General features: G+C 44.5%; 1 protein-coding gene across 2 annotated transcripts in view; it reads left to right on the top strand.

The window, feature by feature from the left end:
* Window positions 1-3,730: 3,730 nt before the first annotated feature.
* Window positions 3,731-22,284, top strand: part of PDLIM3 (PDZ and LIM domain 3) — a 77,727-nt gene continuing 59,173 nt past the window's right edge. Inside the window, exon 1 of one of the 2 annotated variants that reach the window (XM_069744336.1) lies at window positions 3,731-4,014. In XM_069744336.1, coding sequence (XP_069600437.1) covers window positions 3,922-4,014 — 93 coding nt within the window. In that variant the 5' untranslated portion in view covers window positions 3,731-3,921. The remainder of the gene's footprint in view (window positions 4,015-22,284) is intronic. The other variant, XM_069744337.1, reaches the window with a different exon arrangement.

The following is a 22,284-nucleotide window of genomic DNA, read 5'->3' as shown; positions in this document are numbered from 1 at the left end:
GTGTATAGAGGAGCTGTACAGGGGGGATTTGGGATATTATTCAATGTAAAGTGGTCACTTATTGTTATAGGGGAATTAAGGTTAATGTGACTGTCAAAGGGGCACACACAGGGCAATATTACTTTTTAGGGGACAAATATGGGCACTGTTTTCTAGGGCACTTGCACCCGGCATTATTATATTATAGAGGGTTGCTTTAGAATTTAGAGAACACATAGTGCCACAAAGCATGTGAAGTCATAGGGACAAATAAGGAAACAGCGGCTCAGCATTGGGAAATCATCAGGGTGATAAGTTTGTGGAGGTTGGGAATACTCCCGTTGGGGACAGTGCTGAAAATGTGAGATGTGAAATGTCTTTGTTGCAATTTCTGTAGCCGAGTCCTGGCTGTAAGAAGTGGTCATGTCCATCTGGGCCAGATGGAAAAGTAAAGGATTCCATCAGAAAGATTGTCAGCTGTAAGTCATTATCTGTAACTGTGCTGTGACCTCTTATATGTTCTGTAGGACTGGTATTTACCACTGACGATATGGCGGTAATATCAGTATCGGTCTTTATATAGAGATTATTTTCAGCAACATCATGGTCATGTGCAAAGGTTCTCCACTATTAGGGTGAATCACCCAGTTATAATCAATGTCACCTGGTTAGAACCCCCCAGAACTAAAACTCTAGCTACGCCTCTGCCATAAACATAAGGTTCACACTGCGTTAGTGCAGTCCGTTCAACAAATCCGTTAAACAGACTGCACTAACGCAAGTGCCGACTTTGGCACTGCGCTAGCGCAAATGGAGCATCTGCTAGCTCCATCTGCGCTAGCAGTGCACTCGCAGAGACTGACCCGGAAACGCTGCAGCCCGCATCTCGGGTCCATCACTCAATGATGGCACATCGCTAGCGTACGCCCATTGTGGGCGTGCGCTAGCGATGCGTTCGCCATTGCAAGTAATGGCGACGTTAATGGACTACGTAACACCGCGTTATGCCGCGGTGTAACGTAGTCCGATAAACGGGTTCACACAACGCAATGTGAATAGAAAAGTAAGTAGAATGTTCTGATATTGATTCCACTATCTTGTTTAGAAAATTTCCCAACTGATCTGACGTGTCAGGAGAAAGGATTGGACATAGAGGATATCATTTTACGCAACTCGGATCCCAATGGACATATGTGGCTTCAAAGCGGGTTCTTCACCTCTCCCCCTGTAAACACATAAAAACTCTGACTGTATAAGATTACACAAGACAAGGATAAGGGTCTTCTCTAATGGTTAGTTGTAAAAAGAAACTATTTTAATCAAAGACTGTGAATACTAAACATGGCAATGTATAATGTATTTTCTGTGATTAAAAACACAATCACCAAAACCATGCGGATTAACCTACAGTATTTTGCCACCACGTCTTGTAATATACAGAGGGTATGGAAAGTATTCAGACCCCTTTAAATTTTTCACTCTTGGTTTCATTGCAGACATTTGGTAAATACAAAAAAGTTCATTTTTTTCACATTAATGTACACTCTGCACCCCATCTTGACAAAAAAAAACAGAAATGTAGTAGTTTTTGCTAATTTATTAAAAAAGAAAAAACTGAAATATCACGTGGTCATAAGTATTCAGACCCCTCAGACACTCCTATTTAAGTCACATGCTGTCCATTTTCTTGTGATCCTCCTTGAGATGGTTCTATGCCTTCATTGGAGTCCAGCTGTGTTTAATTACACTGATAGGACTTGATTTGGAAAGGCACACACCTGTCTACATAAGACCTCACAGCTCACAGTGCATGTCAGACTGAATGAGAATCAGGAGGTCAAAGGAACTGGCCAAGGAGCTCAGAGATTGTGGCAAGGCACAGGTCTGACCAAGGTTACAACAGAAACTGAGCAATCCTGGGAGAAGAGCCTTGGTGAGAGAGGTAAAGAAGAACCCCAAGATCACTGTGGCTTAGCTCCAGAGATGCAGTAGGGAGATGGGAGAAAGTTCCACAAAGTCAACTATCACTGCAGCCCTCCACCAGTCAGGCCTTTATGGCAGAGTGGCCTGACGGAAGCCTCTCCTCAGTGCAAGACATATGAAATCATGCATAGAGTTTGCTAAAAAACACATGAAGGACTCCCATACTATGAGAAATAAGACTCTCTGGTCTGATGAGCTGAAGATAGACCTTTTTGGTGATAATTCTAAGCGGTATGTGTGGAGAAAACCAGGCACTGCTCATCACCTTCCCAATACAATCCCAACAGTGAAACATGGTGGTGGCAGCTCATGCTATGGGGGTGTTTTTCAGCTGCAGGGCCAGGATGACTGGTTGTCATTGAAGGAAACATGAATGCGGCCAAGTACAGAGATATCCTGGATGAAAAGCTCTTCCAGAGTGCTCTGGACCTCAGACTTGGCAGACTGTTCACCTTCCAACAAGATAATGACCCTAAGCACACAGCTAAAATAACAAAGGAGCGGCTTCAGCACAACTCTGTGACCGTTCCAGACTGGCCCAGCCAGAGCCCTGACCTAAACCCAATTGAGCATCTCTGGAGTGACCTGAAAATGGCTGTCCACCAACATTCACCATCTAACCTGATGGAACTGGAGAGGATGTGCAAAGAAGAATGGCAGAGGATCCTCAAATTCAGGTGTGAAAAACTTGTTGCATCATTGCCAAGAAGACTCATGGCTGTACTAGCTCAAAAGGTGCGTCTACTCAATACTGAGCAATGGGTCTGAGTACTTATGACCATTTGATATTTCAGTTTTTCTTTTTAATATATTTGCAAAAATTACAACATTTCTGTTGTTCAGTCAATATAGGGTGCAGAATGTACATCAATGAGAAAAAAAAATAAATTTTTTGAATTTACCGAATGGCTGCAATGAAACAAAGAGTGAAAAGTTTAAAGGGGTCTGAATACTTTCCATTCCCACTGTAGAAAATAAACAAAATTGTTTCTGTAAATAACAGAAAGAGTGACATGTCCTAGTATAAAGCAAAATTATACAGCTGTATAAACTGAGGAAAAAGTAATATTGACTTATTGGGGAAATGAACTTTGCAATTTACTTGTCATTAAAATCTTCTCTATTCTCAAGAACACAGGGATTTTTAATTTGATTGTTTACTGGCTGTCGGTGGTCGGTCTCCTAGGCAATAAGTGAAGTGCAGTGCTCAAAAGCTCTTTCCTGTAAAGCTTGTAATCGCCGCACCGAGGCTGGCAGGATTGCTGCTTAAATGCCTCTGTACTCCTCCAATGCTGCAGAGGAAAAGCAGTCTCTGCTGACAGTATTGGAAAGCATATAGTTCTGGTCAGCAGCCAGACAATGATTCTGGTCCGAAGGTCCGAACTGACAATAAATCAGGAGCACACAGCCCCCCAGCAAGCAGGAAGTCAGGAGGCTGGGGAGCGGTGCACTCCTGATGAATGATTTTGCAAAAGACCCTCTAATAAGTGCAGGTACTTGAAATGAAACATTGGATAACCCAAAGTTCTAAATTATACATAATTATCCAGGTTCTGGCAAATATCTACATATGATTTCATTGTTCACACTATGCAACAGCCCTGAACCTGAAGGAACACAAGTTGTCTGGCTAATGTAAGAGTTAATACACTGTAGCTGCAATAGCTGAAGTATCTTGAGGTTTAGGAATGTCAGCTCCCGAACACATCCCTCGCTGTCTTTCTTTTCCCTCCCTCTGTTCATTCTCCTCCACTCATACTCTCTTCTCCCTAGGTCTCCATTCGAGGCTGTGACGTCGGTCTGAGTAAAAGCATAAAGAGGAGATCATTAGGAATCAGGGAGTTGGGCTGTTCCAGCTGCAGCTTGGAGGAGGCTATAATCTTTGGACTCTGGATCTGAGACTTTTTTCTTTCATTGTTTTTATTTTTTTACAACAGTAAATCTAACAGGAACAGAAAAATGCCACAAAATTTGGTCCTACCTGGACCTGCTCCTTGGGGATTTAGATTGACTGGGGGCTTAGATTTTAATCAGCCTCTGGTTATCTCTAGGGTAAGTAAAGTTCCAAAATATATATTATTTATTTTCTATTGTCAGCGTTTGTGATCAGAGAACTTGGATGTAGAACTGCAGTAAATGAAGGGGTTGCAGTCACATCTGGGTCCTGGTGGCTTAGGAGGTCTATCCTAAAATAGCATGTGACACTTGAGAGGCCCCGTTATAAATTTTACATCAGTGTAAAAGTTACGCTTTAGTCTGTAAGGGCAAAATGAATAGTCTTTGGTGACAAAAAGGTAAAACAAGAAAATGGGAATGATCTACAACAAATGGTGACCAGGTCAAACTCTGGCACACAGGACTACTAAACTTTGTTTGTGTTTCTTACATTTGTTGGCAAAAAGTAGCTATGTCTTGTTTAATATATTAATAATATACTGATAATTAGATAGTGATTACTCAAAGAGAATAGTATGCAGTATGCTAACTTAAAGGGTTATTCCCAAGATATTAGGTAAACCCCTATGTTGCAGGGATCCCCATAATCCTGAGATCAGAGACTCTTGATCTCGGGAAGTGGCTACGCAGAGCACCATCTTAAATGGAGCAGGGGTGCAGATGCTCAACTTCTGCTTCATTGTATATGGAACTTCCATAAATAGTTTATAGCTGTTTATAGCTGTTCTTAGCTTTCTCCGGCAGACTCATTGACAATGAATATAGTGGATTTCGAGCTTGCGCACCTCCTCTTTATTCAAGATGGGGCTTCCCAGGTTCCAGAGCCACGTTCTCAAGTTCACCAGGGGTCCAAACGGTCTTATCGACACTCATTAGTAAATTATTCCTATTCTATGGACAACTTACTATGTTGGTAAGAATCCAACTGTTTAATGCATTTAATAAAAATGCAAAGTAACCACGAAAAACTACCAAACCAAAAATCGAGCTAATAAGGGCACAGTTTGCATGTAGAAAACAGAAGTATATTAAGCCATTTTTCGATTAGTGAGGGTCCAAATTCTATGGTCCCATCAAGATAACGACAGTGGAGAGAAGTTGTATGTAGCACTTGCACAGCTAGTGCATGGACACTACTTTTAAAGAGTTGCCTGTCACATGACAAGCATTAACTTGTGGATTAAAAGTGGTCTGATCACTGGGACCCACACTGATTGGCAGAAGTGGGAACATTAATCACTGCTAGGAGCGAGCAGCAGTGCACATGCTCAACCACCGCTCCATATACTCCTTATGGGGCTGCCGAGTGCTGTGCTTTGGTTTTTCTGGTAGCACCATGAGGAAAGAATGGAGTGATGGGGCATATGACCAGCCACAACATTTTGTAATGGGGATAAAAGTTTGGTGTCGGAGATAAAAATTATCAATCTGATGAATGGTGTGGTATAAGTCCAGACGGTGGGACACCTACCGATCAGCAAGTTATCACTTATCTAATGGATAGGTGTTAAAGAAGTTTTCAAGTTAAAAAAAGTTAAGCTCTGTGAGATATATGTAACACGTGAGTACATTTTAGGAGTTATACTTTATTAGTCTATTGATAATAAATTTTAATATACACATTCAATTACACTATTTTCCTCTCCCTTTTTAATGATTGTTCGCTATGTTTAGTAAAATACTTACAAGTCACGTGCTAGCGCCTTTCCGGTCACTGCACCATATAGTGACCGCCGCTGTGACTGACTGGAAGTCACAGCTAAGGAACCCTAGCTGTCATTGTACGTCTACGAAAGCCTTGTTCTGGTCTTGTCCTGAGTTTCATAGCCTTACATTGAGTATTGACTTCAGGTCCACCCTGCGAACATAGGAACAATATGTCTTGTCACGAGAACTGGAGTAGTGCTGGGAACAGCAGAAGATGATGCCGAGTAGGTATTATACTAGTAATAGGGAACCATCATTACTGATACCACTACAGTGATAAAGTAAATAAAAAATACACTGGAGTGGTGACTTAAAAAGGACCTTTCACCCAATTTTTCATGTTGAACTAGACACATGATGTAATAAGGGTTGCAAAGTGGAATAAGAAATTTGTTGTTGTTTTTTGCCTCTCCATTGCAGAGATATTAGAAATCAAAGTATTTGGCACTTAGTTAACGTTTATTGCATCCAAGTGGGTGTTATCAGGTATCTTTCCCAGAGGGATTGTATTCTCCCTGTATAATGCTGACCACTCATAAGCAGGCAGCAACACACTGGAGAAAAAGACCACACCTCCCCAATAGCTTTGAGCAGGTGTCCCTGTGTGTGAGATGTAATGATAGATCTCCAGTTCTAACTTCCTGCAGGATTAGAAAGTGGTGGACTAGAGTACAGATGAGTAACACCTTTCAGATGAGGTCATTATATGAGCAGAACAGACTGACATTATATATCTTACATAGGAGTAGCCTGCTCTGCTGTCAGTGCAGAGCAATTACAAGTTACTGAGAACACAAGTTAATTTCAGTACAGGAGTAGTTGAGTGTTAAGTTGATGGTGGAATGAAATTGATTAAACTGTTCATGGAACACCTTTAGCTGGGTCTCAGAGTCTGTCCAGATGTTGAACCATCCTGACCACTGTGGATGTGGAATCTTTGTACTCTAATATCCCACACCAGGATGGATTAAATGCCTGAAAAGTCTTCATGGAAAAAACAGGGACTGATGCTGATTCTGTGGTGAAACTTACAAAATTCATCCTCACCCACAATTAGTTTGAATTGGACAACAAGGTCTATCTTAAGGAGGCTGGTACAACGATGGGAAGTAAAATGGCTCCACAGTATGCAAATCTTTTCATGGCCATCCTTGAAAGCAAATTTTTGTCCTCATGTCCCATCAGGCCTCAGGCCTACTACAGTTACATTGTATATGAGACACAACTAAAGACGTTCCATGAACAGTTTAATTAATTTCATCCCACCATCAACTTAACACTCAACTACTCCTGTACTGAAATAAACTTTTTGGACACCATCTTTAAGCTACAGAACAATGAAATACAAACATCCCTGTATCAGAAGCCAATCAACTACCCAACATACCTTAAATGGGACAGTTTCCATCCAAAAGACTTAAAAAACTCTATTGTCTACAGCCTAGCCATTAGATACAATCGGATATGTTCCAACCCCATGGACAGAGACAAACATCTTGGTCGCCTAAGAAAAACCTTTTTGAATCAAGGCTACCATCCAAGAACAATTGAAAAGCAGATTACAAAAGCCACCAGAATATCAAGGAACCACCTGCTACATTACAAAGCTAAAGAATAAAATAATCGCGTGCCTCTAGTGGTCACCTACAATCCAAATCTGGAAGTGCTAAGGGGAGCTATACGGAAATTACAACCTTTACTACAAAAAGATGCCCGCTTACAATCCATATTTCCACATCCCCCAAATCTAAGAAGCATCATTGTCAGAAGCTCCCTGTCACATGACTTAGGATAAAAGCCAAATCAAAATCTCAGTTTGTTTGCAGACATTGTGTTTTGGGGTACTGCCCTGAAACACAGTGTCTGCAAATTGAGATTCTGGTCTGGCTCTTACCCAAAGTCATGTGACAAGGCTAGTTAAAGGGTCGACATTGATTGTTAGGACTGCTACTTCCAATAGGTGGCACTAGAGTTCTAGTCCTCTTCCTCTCTGAAGAATCAATTAGCATATTTCCCAGAGGAGCATTGCGGCTTTAAGTCTCCTCATCTTGGCATGCTTATCATGTCACAAGGAGAAATGATACTTCTTGGACAACCTTTGACACATTCAGTGCATGAATTAATGTGTTGCGTGGATTTGTGTCTTTTTACATCAATTAAGGAATTTGCTCCTCAGACCTTGTGGGGGCATCACAACACAGAACCAGACCCCAATCACAGGACAATAAAACTTTTACAATCCTTATCTATGAACTGTTCCAATATTTATGGCCACAACTGTTTATCCCTCTCCCATAATGATAGTTCTGCTTCACGTCACTTGTCTTATCTATTGTATCATTCCTGTGTCATGTTGTGTATAAATATGTGACTCTTCAGTTTTTTGTATTATAAACTACTCAGAACAATCGGACTGGCGTAACAGACCGCCGATAAAATGAAGAGATCCAGCGATTAATTAGATCAAAGCTTTATTATTAAAAAATATATCTAGTGCCATAGTGCACAAGCACCTAAACAGGAAATGGGATACCAAGTTGTGCAGATTGCTACAAGCATATATAGCCGCACAATATGGAACAGATGCCGCACATATACTTAATGAATAACATCAGAGTTGCCTAAGCATACTAACAGTGTGACCATGGTGAGCATAATAAGCATATATAATTATAGGAGATAAATGCCATATCTACCTGCGGCTGACCCGGCGTCCCACCTCACCCCAACGCGCGTTTCGCATCCAGCTTCTTCCAGGGGCGTGACGCCTCCTATTAAATATATGTGCGGCATCTGTTCCATATTGTGCGGCTATATATGCTTGTAGCAATCTGCACAACTTGGTATCCCATTTCCTGTTTAGGTGCTTGTGCACTATGGCACTAGATATATTTTTTAATAATAAAGCTTTGATCTAATTAATCGCTGGATCTCTTCATTTTATCGGCTGTCTGTTACGCCAGTCCGATTGTTCTGAGTAGTTTATATGAGTTGGGAAGTGCCAGTCACATTATAAGGACAGCGTTTGTTTGACTAGTTTTTTGTATTAGTCTGTGCCTGATGAAGAGACATGAGTAGTCTCGAAAGCTTGCAATATGTTACCAACTTTTCAGTTAGCCATTAAAAAGGTATCAACCACTGAGGACTCTCAATTCTAAATATTTTTCTATCTACTAGCTAACACAGTATGAAGATATATATATATTTCCTGTGAGAACACAACAGACACCTTTGAGCTCTTATCTCCAGACATGCAAATAAGGGAAGGGCAGTACAGCAGAGATGACATTGCTATGAGAGGAAGAGAGAAGCTAGAAGAGTTGTAATGGGAGATAGATACACTCTGCTATGCTGCCCCTGCCCCCACACTGACTGCTAAAGCCTTATTTGAAAGAAGATAGTCATGTGTGCACTACTCCCAGCATTTTCTAATTATGCATTATTGTAGAGACATGCTCTTCTTTCTCTATTATGTTGCTCCCTGCTTATGACTGGTCAGCATCATGCATGGAGAAGTACACCCCCCAGTTAAAACTGTCTGATAACACCCACTTGGACTTCGCAAAAGCTAACTCATTAGTTGCCAAATACTTTGACTACTAATAGCTCTGCAACAGAGAGGTGAAATAAAAAACAATAAAAAAATAAAAAAAAAATTTTTTGCGCTCTGCAGTGACTATTACATTGTGTGTCCAATCCAAATTTGCCTGCATGGCTGTCCTCTCCCATTGTACTTGAATATTGATATTTTATGTCTGTATGTTGCTTATGATTTGAGAAGACTGCTATTATCTTGCTTAAAGGGAACCTGTCAGTACTCCCGTACCCCACAACCACCAGCAGATTTGTCTACATTGTGTAAATACCTTGTCTATCAGTCCCTTTATTACATTACATACAAAAGTATTTCTAAAGTCTGTTTATAATATGTAAATTAGGCCTTTGACTAGTTGATGGGACATTAGTGTCCCCACCCTAGTTTGCCCTATTTGCATGTTATCACGCCCCTGTAGGCGTGATTATGGAGTGCCCGCCAGGGCCGTGGGGTACTTGGGCCAGGTCTGACAGTTCTTAAGGGAGTGGTCACGGCTGCTGGGACCCGGTCCGTGGCCCTGGGCATCCAAGTAAAATGGAAATGAAGGGGAAAAAAGTTTATAGATTAGTTTGTGATGCCACCCGTGGTGTTTGGCAACAAGGAGCTAGCCGACGCTGCGGATCAGGTCCACTGGGGCAGTTGGTGACGCAGCAGAGATGTTACAGCTCTCCACAGGTACAGCTAGGCCCCAGGACAGTTAAAGTGAAAGAGTCAATGATGGTGAATGTTGTAGTGCAGGACAGGTGATGCAGTAATAATTCAGAGGACACAGCAGGGTGCAGTTTCCACACTTTACTCACAGTTCTTATATGCAATCCCCAGCGGGTGCTGTGTCCTCCGGGTCTGTGGTCCAGTCAGCTCTCAGGTAACTTGGGGTACACTTTGCTGGAATCCCTTCATATGTTCCTTCTCTAGCCATCTCACTGTGCTGGCTCCCGCCTCTCTTGCCCTGCGCCTTTACACAGTGTCCTGAGCCAGGAGCCTCGGATCCTGTTGGGCAATGTCCTCTTGGTCCCCTTGATCCTATATGGCTGCCTTTTCAGTGAATGTGTATGGCTGTGACTATAGCACATGCAGTTACTTCAGCCTCTGGTTTGCTAGCCGAGTCCTCAGTTTCTCCACTAGTCTGGGGCCGGTCCCCTAGTGTGACCTGGTCCCTCCACCCAACTACGGTAGGCGTGGATTTGGGCCCCACGGGTCGATTCCTCACAACCCGTGCCCCTAGGACCCCTTAATCCTATCTTCCTTGTTCTCGCCTCTGGTGCTGGGACGAGCTCTTCACTCCTCAAGTCCCCAGCTCCAACTCCCCACTCACTAACTCCTCCCTCTTGTTTCCATGACAACTCCTCACAACTGACACTCTCTCCACCCTTCTGCCTAGTCACTCCCTGGCCTGGAGAGATCTAGTGTTGGATGCTAGTGTGTGGGTACTGGGTAGTGTCCCCTCCTTACCCGAGAGTGGAGAACTACACCTCTGGCTGAGGTTCAGTACATCTGTGGCAAATGGACCCTCAGGGGCGCCACGTTTACATGACTTACAAGAGCCAACATCCTCACCATTGCTATACATACCTTGCATTCTGATCACGCACAGTACACCCAGCTTCGGAGGATCAATGCCATGAGGGAAAGAAGCCGGGCGCATATGCAAGGTATGTATAGCCCTGGCGATGATGCCAGCACTTGGGAGTCATTTTATCCCGCCCAAAGGGGTGTGATAACATGCTAAGTGAGCCAACTAATCTACGGACACAGTTGCCTCTTCGATGAGTCAATGGCCTCATTTACATATCATAAATGGATCTTAGAAATACTTATTCTAAAAATCTGTTTATGTATGTAATGTAATAAAGGGACTGTTAGGCAGGGTATTTAGCTATGTAGGCAGAACTGCTGGTGGTTCTGGGAGCACACGGGACCTGACAGGTTCCCTTTAAGTTCTAAAAGTTTATATGAATGTCACTTTTCATAAACTATGACATATTTGTAACACAGACCCAAATAACACAGACCCATATTTTACCTAAATTGCTATAAGACACTTTTTTTTTTCTTTTCCACCTACCGGCATAATAATATACATTCTGTTCTTCAAGTCATTTAGTTTTTATGCTTCCATAACATTTAGATGTTTAAATCTAAAATGAATATACATAGAGAGCCCCAACAGAGACTATGAAGAGTATTGTTTTTGGCATAAGATTTTTTATTGTGTAGGAAAAAGTTTTCCACAATGAAAGCCTGTTTGCTATGTAATCCAATAGCGTAGCATATATCACAGCCTTGTGTTGGAGGAAATATTCCCAACATACCGTATACCTCAGAAAGAAAAAAGAAGATATAAATACACTAATGGTATGAGTTCCTTCATAACATTTCAGTGTGCATACCAGAAGGTAGTTTCTCATATAATACATATATAATTTTTCTTTCAAATTAAGCTATGACTGCACGCTGCATTCAGATCAGTATTGTCATCAAAATACTAAAATAATTGGCCTATTTCACTTTCACATCAAGAATACTGTTTAGTTTCTATAAAAAAATACTATTTACTTTAAAGGGGTTGTCCACTACTGGGACAACTTCCTCTTAAACTAAATGTTCAGCCACACTAAAATAATAAAGCCTATGCTCACCTCCCGTGCCGTCTCCATTCCATCGGTGTTGGCACTCGTGGTCCCGGGGCTGTGATGCAGTGGAATGTCACGTGATACCCAGCATCCATTCAGAGCCGGTGTCACTGTCTCCGCCTTCGTGAAAACTGAACATGACGAGGAAGTCCAGGATCAGCTGCAGCTTTGGCATCCTCTTCGTGTTCAGTTTGTCCGAAGGCGGAGACCATGACGCCAGCGCTGACTGGGCGCCGGAGTCACTGCAATCCTGCCCCGGGGAGAGTGAATGCCAATAACGCGGGAACGGCGCTGGCACAGGAGGTGAGTAGAGACTTTATTATTTTATAAGGGCCGAACATTTAGTTTAAGAAGGGGTTGTCGTAGTAGTGGTCAACCCCTTTAAGCCTATAAAGATATTGAATGATGACATTTTATTAACAGGATACATTATAATCTAAACCAAGATAGGTATGTTAGAAAAAGTTATAGTAAAGTCCAGATTTAAGTTTATTACATTCTAGAAATGTGATGCTCCGAGCCATCTTTGGTATCCACATGGTTCATAAATACCAGGAAGGAAAACTTTATGGACACTCAATGCTCCTATTAAGATTTACAGTGCACTGTTCTGTTCTTAGGAAACTTGAACATAGTTGATGTATTCCCTGCGTGCATCCAACAAAAAAACTTTTAATACGCATTTTTTATTGTTGTTTGTACTTTTCACTACATCTGGTCTTCACAAGAGTGTCACGCAGGAGTCAGGAGACACCCATCCCACAAATATAAAGGGAACTCAAAGAGGGCCACATGCTATTATTATTTACGTCTCCCTGCTTCCCCGTTACGTGCGACTCTTCTGTTCTCCAACATAGAAAATACATGTGTGCAGCCACTAAAATGCAAGCATGTCTGTGACTAAACAGTCGTGGGCCGCACAGAACCCCATCACTGGCCATATATGGGGGTGCAGGTTGTGCTCCCCAAGTGTAGAGCAACTTAGGTGGCCTGCACAGAGCCTGACCACAAGCACAAACAACACCACTGGGATGAATTGAAACACTGATGGCAACCAAACCTTCTAGTCCCATGTTAGTTAACCCAACCTTATTTACCTGGAGAACAATGGAGGGTTGCAAAACACATCCAGACCTCTCTCCCTTCCCCAGAGAAGTGACATCTTGCTCCTGCCCTCTTAAAAGTAACTTCAAGCACATTCTCCGAATCGCAGTATTCTCCTATCTCCAGATTACTATACTTACAATAGTGAGCAAAAGGGTAACAATGTTTTGAACCTTTGACTTTCAGGCTCCATCTATTACCATTCACTACTGCTTCGAACGTGAGACTGCCATCATTTTATAGACACCATCTTGGCCACCTCATACATACATTTTTACTTACATCTATTTAGCATATGATTAGTTATGCAGAGTCTTGTTATGTCACTGCATTGTTACTGTTTTGCTCTTGTAGTGGAAAAGTCTTTTTCTTCCTGTATACTACAACTTGTTCTCACATTTCCTAACAGCTCAGCGTGTTATTAGGTTGATTCCCAAGCAAAATATCACTGGTTTAACTAGAGGAGCAGCTATGAAGAAGATTTGCCAAGAAAAGAGAAACAGATTCATCCAGCTCATCGATAGCGGGCTCTTGGCCTAGAAAGTTTCTAAACTGCATCATGTGATTGCCCTGACAGTTGGAAGAATATGAAATAAAGTCCTTCCATTCAAAAGCCAAGCGGTGAACGCTCAGGCAAAATATTGGAGTCAATAAGTTTGCTCATCACAAGGTCTATTAGTTCTTGAGTGACAAACACGACAGTGAAGGTGGCTCATATGCTTCATAATAGTGATCACAGATGTCCATGTGACACACATTTCACAAGTCTGGAATGATGCTCAAAAAACGGTGAAGTGGCCTCAATGCTTATATAGTCGTAACAAGCGTTGGCTCAAGCTTGCAAAAACAGTCCGAAAAGTAGGACAGTAGAAGATTGGAAACGGGTGATTTGGAACAATAAGACAAAAGTCAACAGACTAGACTCTGATAGGTGCAAATGGGTCAGGAAGAAACAATGGAAAAAGTGGCTAACGGATAAAGAAATTGAAGGAACTGTCAAGTTCAGTGGATGAAGGCTGATGATATGGGTATTTTTCACAGACAACAGATACTTGATCAGGATTGATGGTGGTCTAAGTGCTGAGCTATTTGTGATTATTCTACGAGTTACTTCACCTACTTCAAGTAATATGGGTGTGAAAAGAACAATACGGTGTTCCAGCAGGAGAACGTCGTGAAGTGTACGTCGAGATTGGTGAAGAAATCATTCAATCACAATGAAATAGAGGTACTGAATTGACCCCCATAATCTACAGACCTCAACCCAATTGAACAGAGTTGAAGAAAAAACTGTACACATAACCCAAGTGAGTTGACAAGTATGCACCAACTTTAGGAACCCATAGAAGAAATCTGGCATCAGATTTCAGTGAAGGCATGTTTGAATCTGATCAAGAGCATGTCCAGAAGGATTCAGGCAGTGTTGAAAGCCAAAGCTGGATTTACAGAATACTAATAAAAATAAAATTTTTATGAGTAAAACAGTGACATGACAAGAATCTGCAGAGCTAATTGTTAGGAGTCGAGTTTCCTCTGCTGCACAGGGGGAATCTCGATCCGTGTCTGCTGCGGTCTCCCATTCTGCTTCGGCCGCAGTGGGCTCTGCTCAGCGGAGGCGTCACTCCCAGCGTCTTGCTGGGACTGATTCTGTGCAGGGGGTTACTGCTGCCTTTTCTGGCTCTCCTGTTGTACCCTGCACTGATCTGCGGCGAGCGGGCTTCTCTGGGACTAAGTCCTTATTTGCACACACTGAGCATGCCCAGGGCAAGATCTCCCGTTGGAGATCGAGGGTCACATGCTCAGGCACAGCAGCACATCCCATTGGTCCTCTTGGCAGGTCCTGAAAGGGCAAAACTTCTGTAGCTACTTCCTGTGCTGCAACTATATAAACTGCGCATGACCGCACGGCCATGCGCTAGTATTGTCTTGATATAATGTGTGTGTGTAGATGGATGTATGTCGATGGATGAAAGCTCCTAAGTATCCCTCCCTAGTGTTGTTGACTGCTCGCGGATGATGGTAGCTATCTAGCGCCCGACTAGCCATCTGCACGTAACACACATCACAGCGTCCAATTGCTGTGTCTGCCAGTACGGCGCCTTGCGCTTCCTCTGCGCTTTCCTTACCCAAGCCTGGGTGGTTAGTGGCGTCCGTCAGTGCGGCACCGCATGCACTCTCGTGCCTCTATATACTATTTAATAGTTTCCTTACACACCCAGTTGCGGTGTTGTGCCAGCAAGTGGTCTAATCAGACTTCAATCCTGAGTTGGGGTTGTGTTCGCTGACTTCTTGCTCGCGCTCTATGTGCGGTACCGCGGTCCTGTGACGCAACAGGATCGCTTCCTTCATGCAGGGTGAAGTTAACCCGTGCGTGTATACTTATAGTACCGCCATATAGTCCGTCTTACTAGCAGCAGGGTTTATACCTGCACGGTGGACCTCGGACTGCAAACGCACCTAGTTTCTTATCATCTATACTTGGTGCGTTCCGCCAGTCCCTAACATAATACTAGCGCCAAGGTCTGGCTAGTAAATGGCGGACATTCATCAATCTTTGCGGTATATCCAGCAGCTGGAGGGTAGGTTGACGGCTCTCGAGAGCTCAACCTCAGCTGTGGATGTTACCGCAGTTGCTGTACAGGCTGCTAGCGTGGCTGCAGCAACCTTGTCCACTGCCACCCCTGTTCCGACATTATCTCGCCTCCCGTTGCCAGAAAATTTTCTGGAGATTGCAAAACTTGTAGGGGATTCGTGAGTCAGTGCTCTATCCACCTCGAGTTCCTGGCTGCACGTTTTCCTACAGAGCGGGCTAAGGTGGGATTTATTGTCTCTCTCTTGTCGGACAGGGTGTTGGAGTGGGCTACGCCGCTGTGGGAGCGTGGTGATCATGTGGTGCAGAGTGCTCCGTTGTTCCTGAGCACTCTGAAAAAGGTCTTTTTAGGACCTCAAGTCACCCATGACACAGCGCTCCAACTACTGGCATTAACTCAGGGTGAGTCCTTGGTCAGCCATTTTTCCGTCCGCTTCCGTACTTTAGCTTCCGAGCTGGAGTGGTCGGATAAAGCCCTTATCCCCATATTTTGGAGGGGTCTGGCTGACCATGTTAAGGACGCTCTAGCCACTAGGGAGATTCCTGCCACACTGGAGGAGTTAATAACTGTCTCTACTCGTATTGACCTCCGTTTTAACGAGCGGAGGTTGGAGCGAGCCCAGTGTAGGCAGAGCTTTCGGCTGGCTCCCACCTTCGCCAAACCTTTGGAATCTCCAGTCCAGGCATCCGAGTCACATGAGGCCTTAGAGGTGACACGAGCGGGATCCAAGTCTCAGTCCGCCCGTGCACATAAGGTCCGTCATGTTTGCCAGCAGTCAGGACATCTTGCCTCCAAGAGTCCTCAGCGGTCGGGGAAACGTCAGCGTCTAGTGGCAGTTGGAGGAGGTACACTAGACACGGCGACGTTTGCCTCAAAGTTGTCCTTCAAGGGGACAATTACCATAGGCCCATCCACTCTTACGGTCGAGCTATGCGTGGATTCTGGGGCAGAGGGTAACTTTATGTCTTCCGCTTTTGCCCAGCGTCACGCAATACCCTTGGTGATGCTCGCCAAGCCAGTAACCGTTCGAGTGGTAAATGGGTCAACACTACCTTCACAGATTACCCACCAAACCATTCCTTTCACGCTATCTGTGTCTCCATCACATCAGGAGATAATCTCCCTATTAGTCATTCCTGAGGGAATTGATGAGGTCCTGTTGGGGATACCATGGCTTCGCTACCATTCTCCTCATATTGAGTGGTCCTCTGGGAGAATTTTGGGATGGAGTAAATCCTGTGAGGGTAGATGTCAGAGGGAGTGCGTTCAGGTTGCTACTACACAGGTACCCGCAGATCTTTCCTCTCTCCCCAAGCACTATTGGCCCTATGCAGACGTGTTTTCCAAAAGAGCTGCGGAGACCCTTCCGCCTCACCGCCCCTATGACTGTCCTATTGACCTCTTGCCTGGTGCTGAGCCTCCCCGGGGTCGAGTCTATCCGTTATCTCTCCCGGAGACGGAGGCAATGTCCCAGTACATCCAAGAGAATCTGGCAAGAGGATTCATTAGAAAGTCAGTGTCACCGGCAGGGGCTGGGTTCTTCTTCGTACAGAAGAAGACTGGAGACTTACGTCCATGCATAGACTACAGGGGTCTTAACGCCATCACCGTTAAGAACAAGTACCCATTACCCCTGATATCTGAGCTCTTTGATAGGCTACGGGGAGCAAGGGTATTTACAAAGTTAGATCTGCGGGGTGCTTACAACCTGATTCGCATCCGTTAGGGGGATGAATGGAAGACGGCTTTTAACACCAGGGATGGGCACTAGGAATATCTGGTGATGCCCTTCGGGCTCTGTAATGCCCCAGCCGTTTTCCAAGAGTTTGTGAACGACATCTTCCGGGATATGCTCACCACCTCGGTCGTAGTCTATCTGGATGATATTCTCATCTTCTCTCCAGATATTGACTCCCATCGGAGAGATGTTCGCAAAGTCTTCGACCTCTTACGGGCAAACTCCCTCTACGCCAAGTTGGAGAAGTGTGTGTTTGAGCAGGAGTCCTTGCCTTTCCTTGGTTATATCATCTCTTCCCAGGGTTTGGCTATGGATCCTGCCAAGCTACAGGCTGTAATGGACTGGCAGGAACCCCATTCTCTTAAAGCGGTGCAGCGGTTTATGGGGTTCATTAATTACTATCGCCAGTTCATTCCACACTTCTCAACTTTGGTAGCTCCCTTGGTTGCCCTCACCAAGAAGGGAGCAAATCCCAAGTTGTGGTCAGAGGAGGTCTCCAAGGCCTTTCTCTCGATTAAGTCACACTTCGCTAGCGCTCCCATCCTACATCGTCCCGATGTAGATAAACCATTTATCTTAGAGGTAGATGCCTCATCCGTTGGTGCTGGAGCAGTCCTTTTCCAAAAGGATGCTCAAGGTCGGAAGCATCCTTGCTGTTTCTTCTCCAAGACCTTCACACCAGCGGAGAGGAATTATTCCATCGGGGACAGGGAGTTGCTAGCCATGAAGTTGGCTTTTTCAGAGTGGAGACACCTCTTGGAGGGAGCTCGCTTTCCCTTCCAAGTCTTCACTGACCACAAGAACTTGGTGTATATACAGACGGCCCAGCGGCTGAATTCTCGCCAGGCTAGATGGTCCCTGTTCTTCTCCCGGTTCCATTTTACTCTCCATTTTCTCTCCGGGGAGAAGAACGTTCGTGCCGACGCTCTCTCCCGCTCCGTAGTGTCATCTGAGGAGGAGCCTCGGCTTATTGTCCCGTCTGAGAGCCTGAGAACTGTAGTTCCGGTTTCGCTATAGTCTGTGCCCCCGGGCAAGACTTTCGTGCCAGCTAACTTGCGACCGGAGGTTCTCTCTTGGGCTCACTCCTCCAGAGTGGGTGGGCATTTTGGGACCAAGAGGACATCTGAGCTTTTGGCGAGAACATACTGGTGGCTGCATATGGCCCGAGATGTCAGGGACTATATTCAGGCGTGCGTTTCTTGTGCCCAGAATCGGTCTCCTCGGCAACGGCCTGCTGGGTTGCTTTACCCTCTACCGGTGGCAGACAGGCCCTGGGAGATGGTCGGGATGGACTTTGTGGTGGGCTTACCCAAGTCGCGTGGCTGCTCCATTATTTGGGTTGTCACCGACCATTTCTCTAAGATGGTGCATTTGGTGCCGCTTCCTCGGTTACCCTCAGGACGGGCCTTGGCGGTGTTGTTCATTAAGCACGTTTTCCGATTGCATGGTATGCCTGATAAGATTGTCAGCGATCGGGGTCCCCAGTTCGCGTCTCAGTTTTGGAGAGAGCTCTGCCGTTTACTCAGCATAGAGTTAAACCTCTCCTCTGCATACCATCCCGAGACGAATGGGTTGGTGGAGAGAACCAACCAGACTCTGGTGACATATTTGCGACATTTCGTCTCTGCTAGGCAGGATGACTGGGCATCTTTGCTACCTTGGGCGGAATTTGCCTTGAACAACGCCGTAGCTGATTCCACTGGTCAAACTCCCTTTCTCCTTAATTACGGCCAGCATCCGCGTGTCCCTGTGCCCATGCCCGTGTCATCCACCGATTCTAGGGTGGCAGACTGGGCGGTGGAGGCACGTGACATCTGGGACCGCACACAGGATGCCATCCGGGCCTCCAAGGAGAGAATGAGGGTTTCGGCTGATACACACCGGCGACCCGCTCCGGTCTTTGCTCCTGGCGACTTAGTGTGGTTCTCCGCCCTTAACATCAGGCTGCGAGTTGAGTCCACTAAGTTTGCTCCTCGCTACATTGGCCCGTTTAAGGTTCTGGAACAGGTCAACCCTGTGGTCTACCGTTTGGCTATTCCTCCACGCCTTGGTATCACCGATACTTTTCACGTTTCCCTCTTAAAGCCCGTTCATTTGTCCCGGTTTTCTGAGTCATCTGCTGGGACATCGGGTTCATCCACGGATGAGTTTGAGGTGAATGCTATTGTGGGGTGCAAGGTGGTACGTGGCAAGAAATTTTATCTGGTGGACTGGAAGGGTCACGGCCCAGAGGATAGAACCTGGGAGCCTGTGGAGCACATTCGTGCTCCGCTGCTTATTGCAGCTTTTGAGCGTAGTGAGGCTCAAGGAGGGGGGGGGGGCCCTAGGAGGGGAGGTAATGTTAGGAGTCGAGTTTCCTCTGCTGCACAGGGGGAATCTCGATCCGTGTCTGCTGCTGTCTCCCATTCTGCTTCGGCCGCAGTGGGCTCTGTCAGCGGAGGCGTCGCTCCCAGCGTCTTGCTGGGACTGATTCTGTGCAGGCGGTTACTGCTGCCTTTTCTGGCTCTCCTGTTGTACCCTGCACTGATCTGCGGCGAGCGGGCTTCTCTGGGACTAAGTCCTTATTTGCACACACTGAGCATGCCCAGGGCAAGATCTCCCGTTGGAGATCGAGGGTCACATGCTCAGGCACTGCAGCACATCCCATTGGTCCTCTTGGCAGGTCCTGAAAGGGCAAAACTTCTGTAGCTACTTCCTGTGCTGCAACTATATAAACTGCGCATGACCGCACGGCCATGCGCTAGTATTACACAGTTACATAGTTATTAAGGTTGAAGGAAGACTATATGTCCATCTAGTTCAACCCATAGCCTAACCTAACATGCCCTAACATGTTGATCCAGAGGAAGGCAAAAAAAACCCATGTGGCAAAGAGTAAGCTCCACATTGGGGAAAAAAATTCCTTCCCGACTCCACATACGGCAATCAGACTAGTTCCCTGGATCAACGCCCTATCAAGGAATCTAGTGTATATACCCTGTAACATTATACTTTTCCAGAAAGGTATCCAGTCCCCTCTTAAATTTAAGTAATGAATCACTCATTACAACATCATACGGCAGAGAGTTCCATAGTCTCACTGCTCTTACAGTAAAGAATCCGCGTCTGTTATTATGCTTAAACCTTTTTTCCTCCAACCGCAGAGGATGCCCCCTTGTCCCTGTTTCAGGTCTATGATTAAAAAGATCATCAGAAAGGTCTTTGTACTGTCCCCTCATATATTTATACATTAAAATAAGATCACCCCTTAGTCTTCGTTTTTCCAAACTAAATAGCCCCAAGTGTAATAACCTATCTTGGTATTGCAGACCCCCCAGTCCTCTAATAACCTTGGTCGCTCTTCTCTGCACCCGCTCCAGTTCAGCTATGTCTTTCTTAAACACCGGAGACCAGAACTGTGCACAGTATTCTAAGTGTGGTCGAACTAGTGACTTGTATAGAGGTAAAATTATATTCTCCTCATGAGCATATATGCCTCTTTTAATGCATCCCATTATTTTATTTGCCTTTGTAGCCGCTGCCTGACACTGGCCACTGAATTTAAGTTTGTCATCCACCCATACACCCAGGTCTTTTTCATTAACGGTTTTGCCCAGAGTTTTAGAATTAAGCACATAATTATACATCTTATTACTTCTACCCAAGTGCATGACCTTACATTTATCCCCATTAAAGCTCATTTGCCATTTATCAGCCCAAGCTTCTAGTTTACATAAATCATCCTGTAATATAAAATTGTCCTCCTCTGTATTGATTACCCTGCAGAGTTTAGTGTCATCTGCAAATATTGAAATTCTACTCTGAATGCCCCCTACAAGGTCATTAATAAATATTTTAAAAAGTAGAGGGCCCAATACTGACCCCTGTGGTACCCCACTGCTAACCGCTACCCAGTCCGAGTGTGCTCCATTAATAACCACCCTTTGTTTCCTATCCCTGAGCCAGCTCTCAACCCACTTGCACATATTTTCCCCTATCCCCATTATTCTCATTTTATGTATCAACCTTTTGTGTGGCACCGTATCAAAAGCTTTTGAAAAGTCCATATACACTACATCCACTGGGTTCCCTTGGTCCAATCCGGAACTTACCTCTTCATAGAAACTGATCAAATTAGTCTGACATGAACGGTCCCTAGTAAACCCGTGCTGATACTGGGTCATGAGGTTATTCCTCTTCAGATACTCCAGTATAGCGTCCCTTAGAATGCCCTCCAGGATTTTACCCACAGTAGAGGTTAAGCTTACTGGCCTATAATTTCCGAGTTCAGTTTTTGTTCCCTTTTTGAATATTGGCACCACATTTGCTATACGCCAGTCCTGTGGTACAGAACCTGTTATTATGGAGTCTTTAAACATTAAAAATAATGGTCTATCAATGACTGTACTTAATTCCTGCAGTACTCGGGGATGTATCCCATCCAGGCCCGGAGATTTGTCAATTTTAGTGATTTTTAGACGCCGCCGCACTTCCTGCTGGGTTAAGCAGGTGACATTTAATTGGGATTTTTTATCACTAGACATTTTGTCTGCCATGGGATTTTCTTGTGTAAATACTGATGAAAAAAAGTCATTTAGCATATTGGCTTTTTCCTTATCCTCATCCACCATCTCACCCAGACTATTTTTAAGGGGGCCAACACTATCATTTTTTAGTTTCTTACTATTTATGTAGTTAAAGAATATTTTAGGATTATTTTTACTCTCTCTGGCAATGAGTCTCTCTGTCTCAATCTTTGCTGCCTTGATTTGCTTTTTACAGAATTTATTTAATTTTCTGTATTTATTTAATGCCTCCTCACTACCTACTTCCTTTAATTCTCTAAATGCTTTCTTTTTGTCACTTATTGCGCCCCTTACAGCTCTATTTAGCCATATTGGTTTCCTCCTATTTCTAGTATGTTTATTCCCATACGGTATATACTGTGCACAGGTCCTATCCAGGATGCTAATAAACGTCTCCCATTTTCTTTGTGTATTTTTGTGTCTCAGGATATCG

This window comes from Ranitomeya imitator, chromosome 1 (genome assembly GCF_032444005.1).
Source record: "Ranitomeya imitator isolate aRanImi1 chromosome 1, aRanImi1.pri, whole genome shotgun sequence".
NCBI lineage: Eukaryota > Metazoa > Chordata > Amphibia > Anura > Dendrobatidae > Ranitomeya > Ranitomeya imitator.
This window is presented reverse-complemented; position numbering and strand designations above follow the sequence as displayed.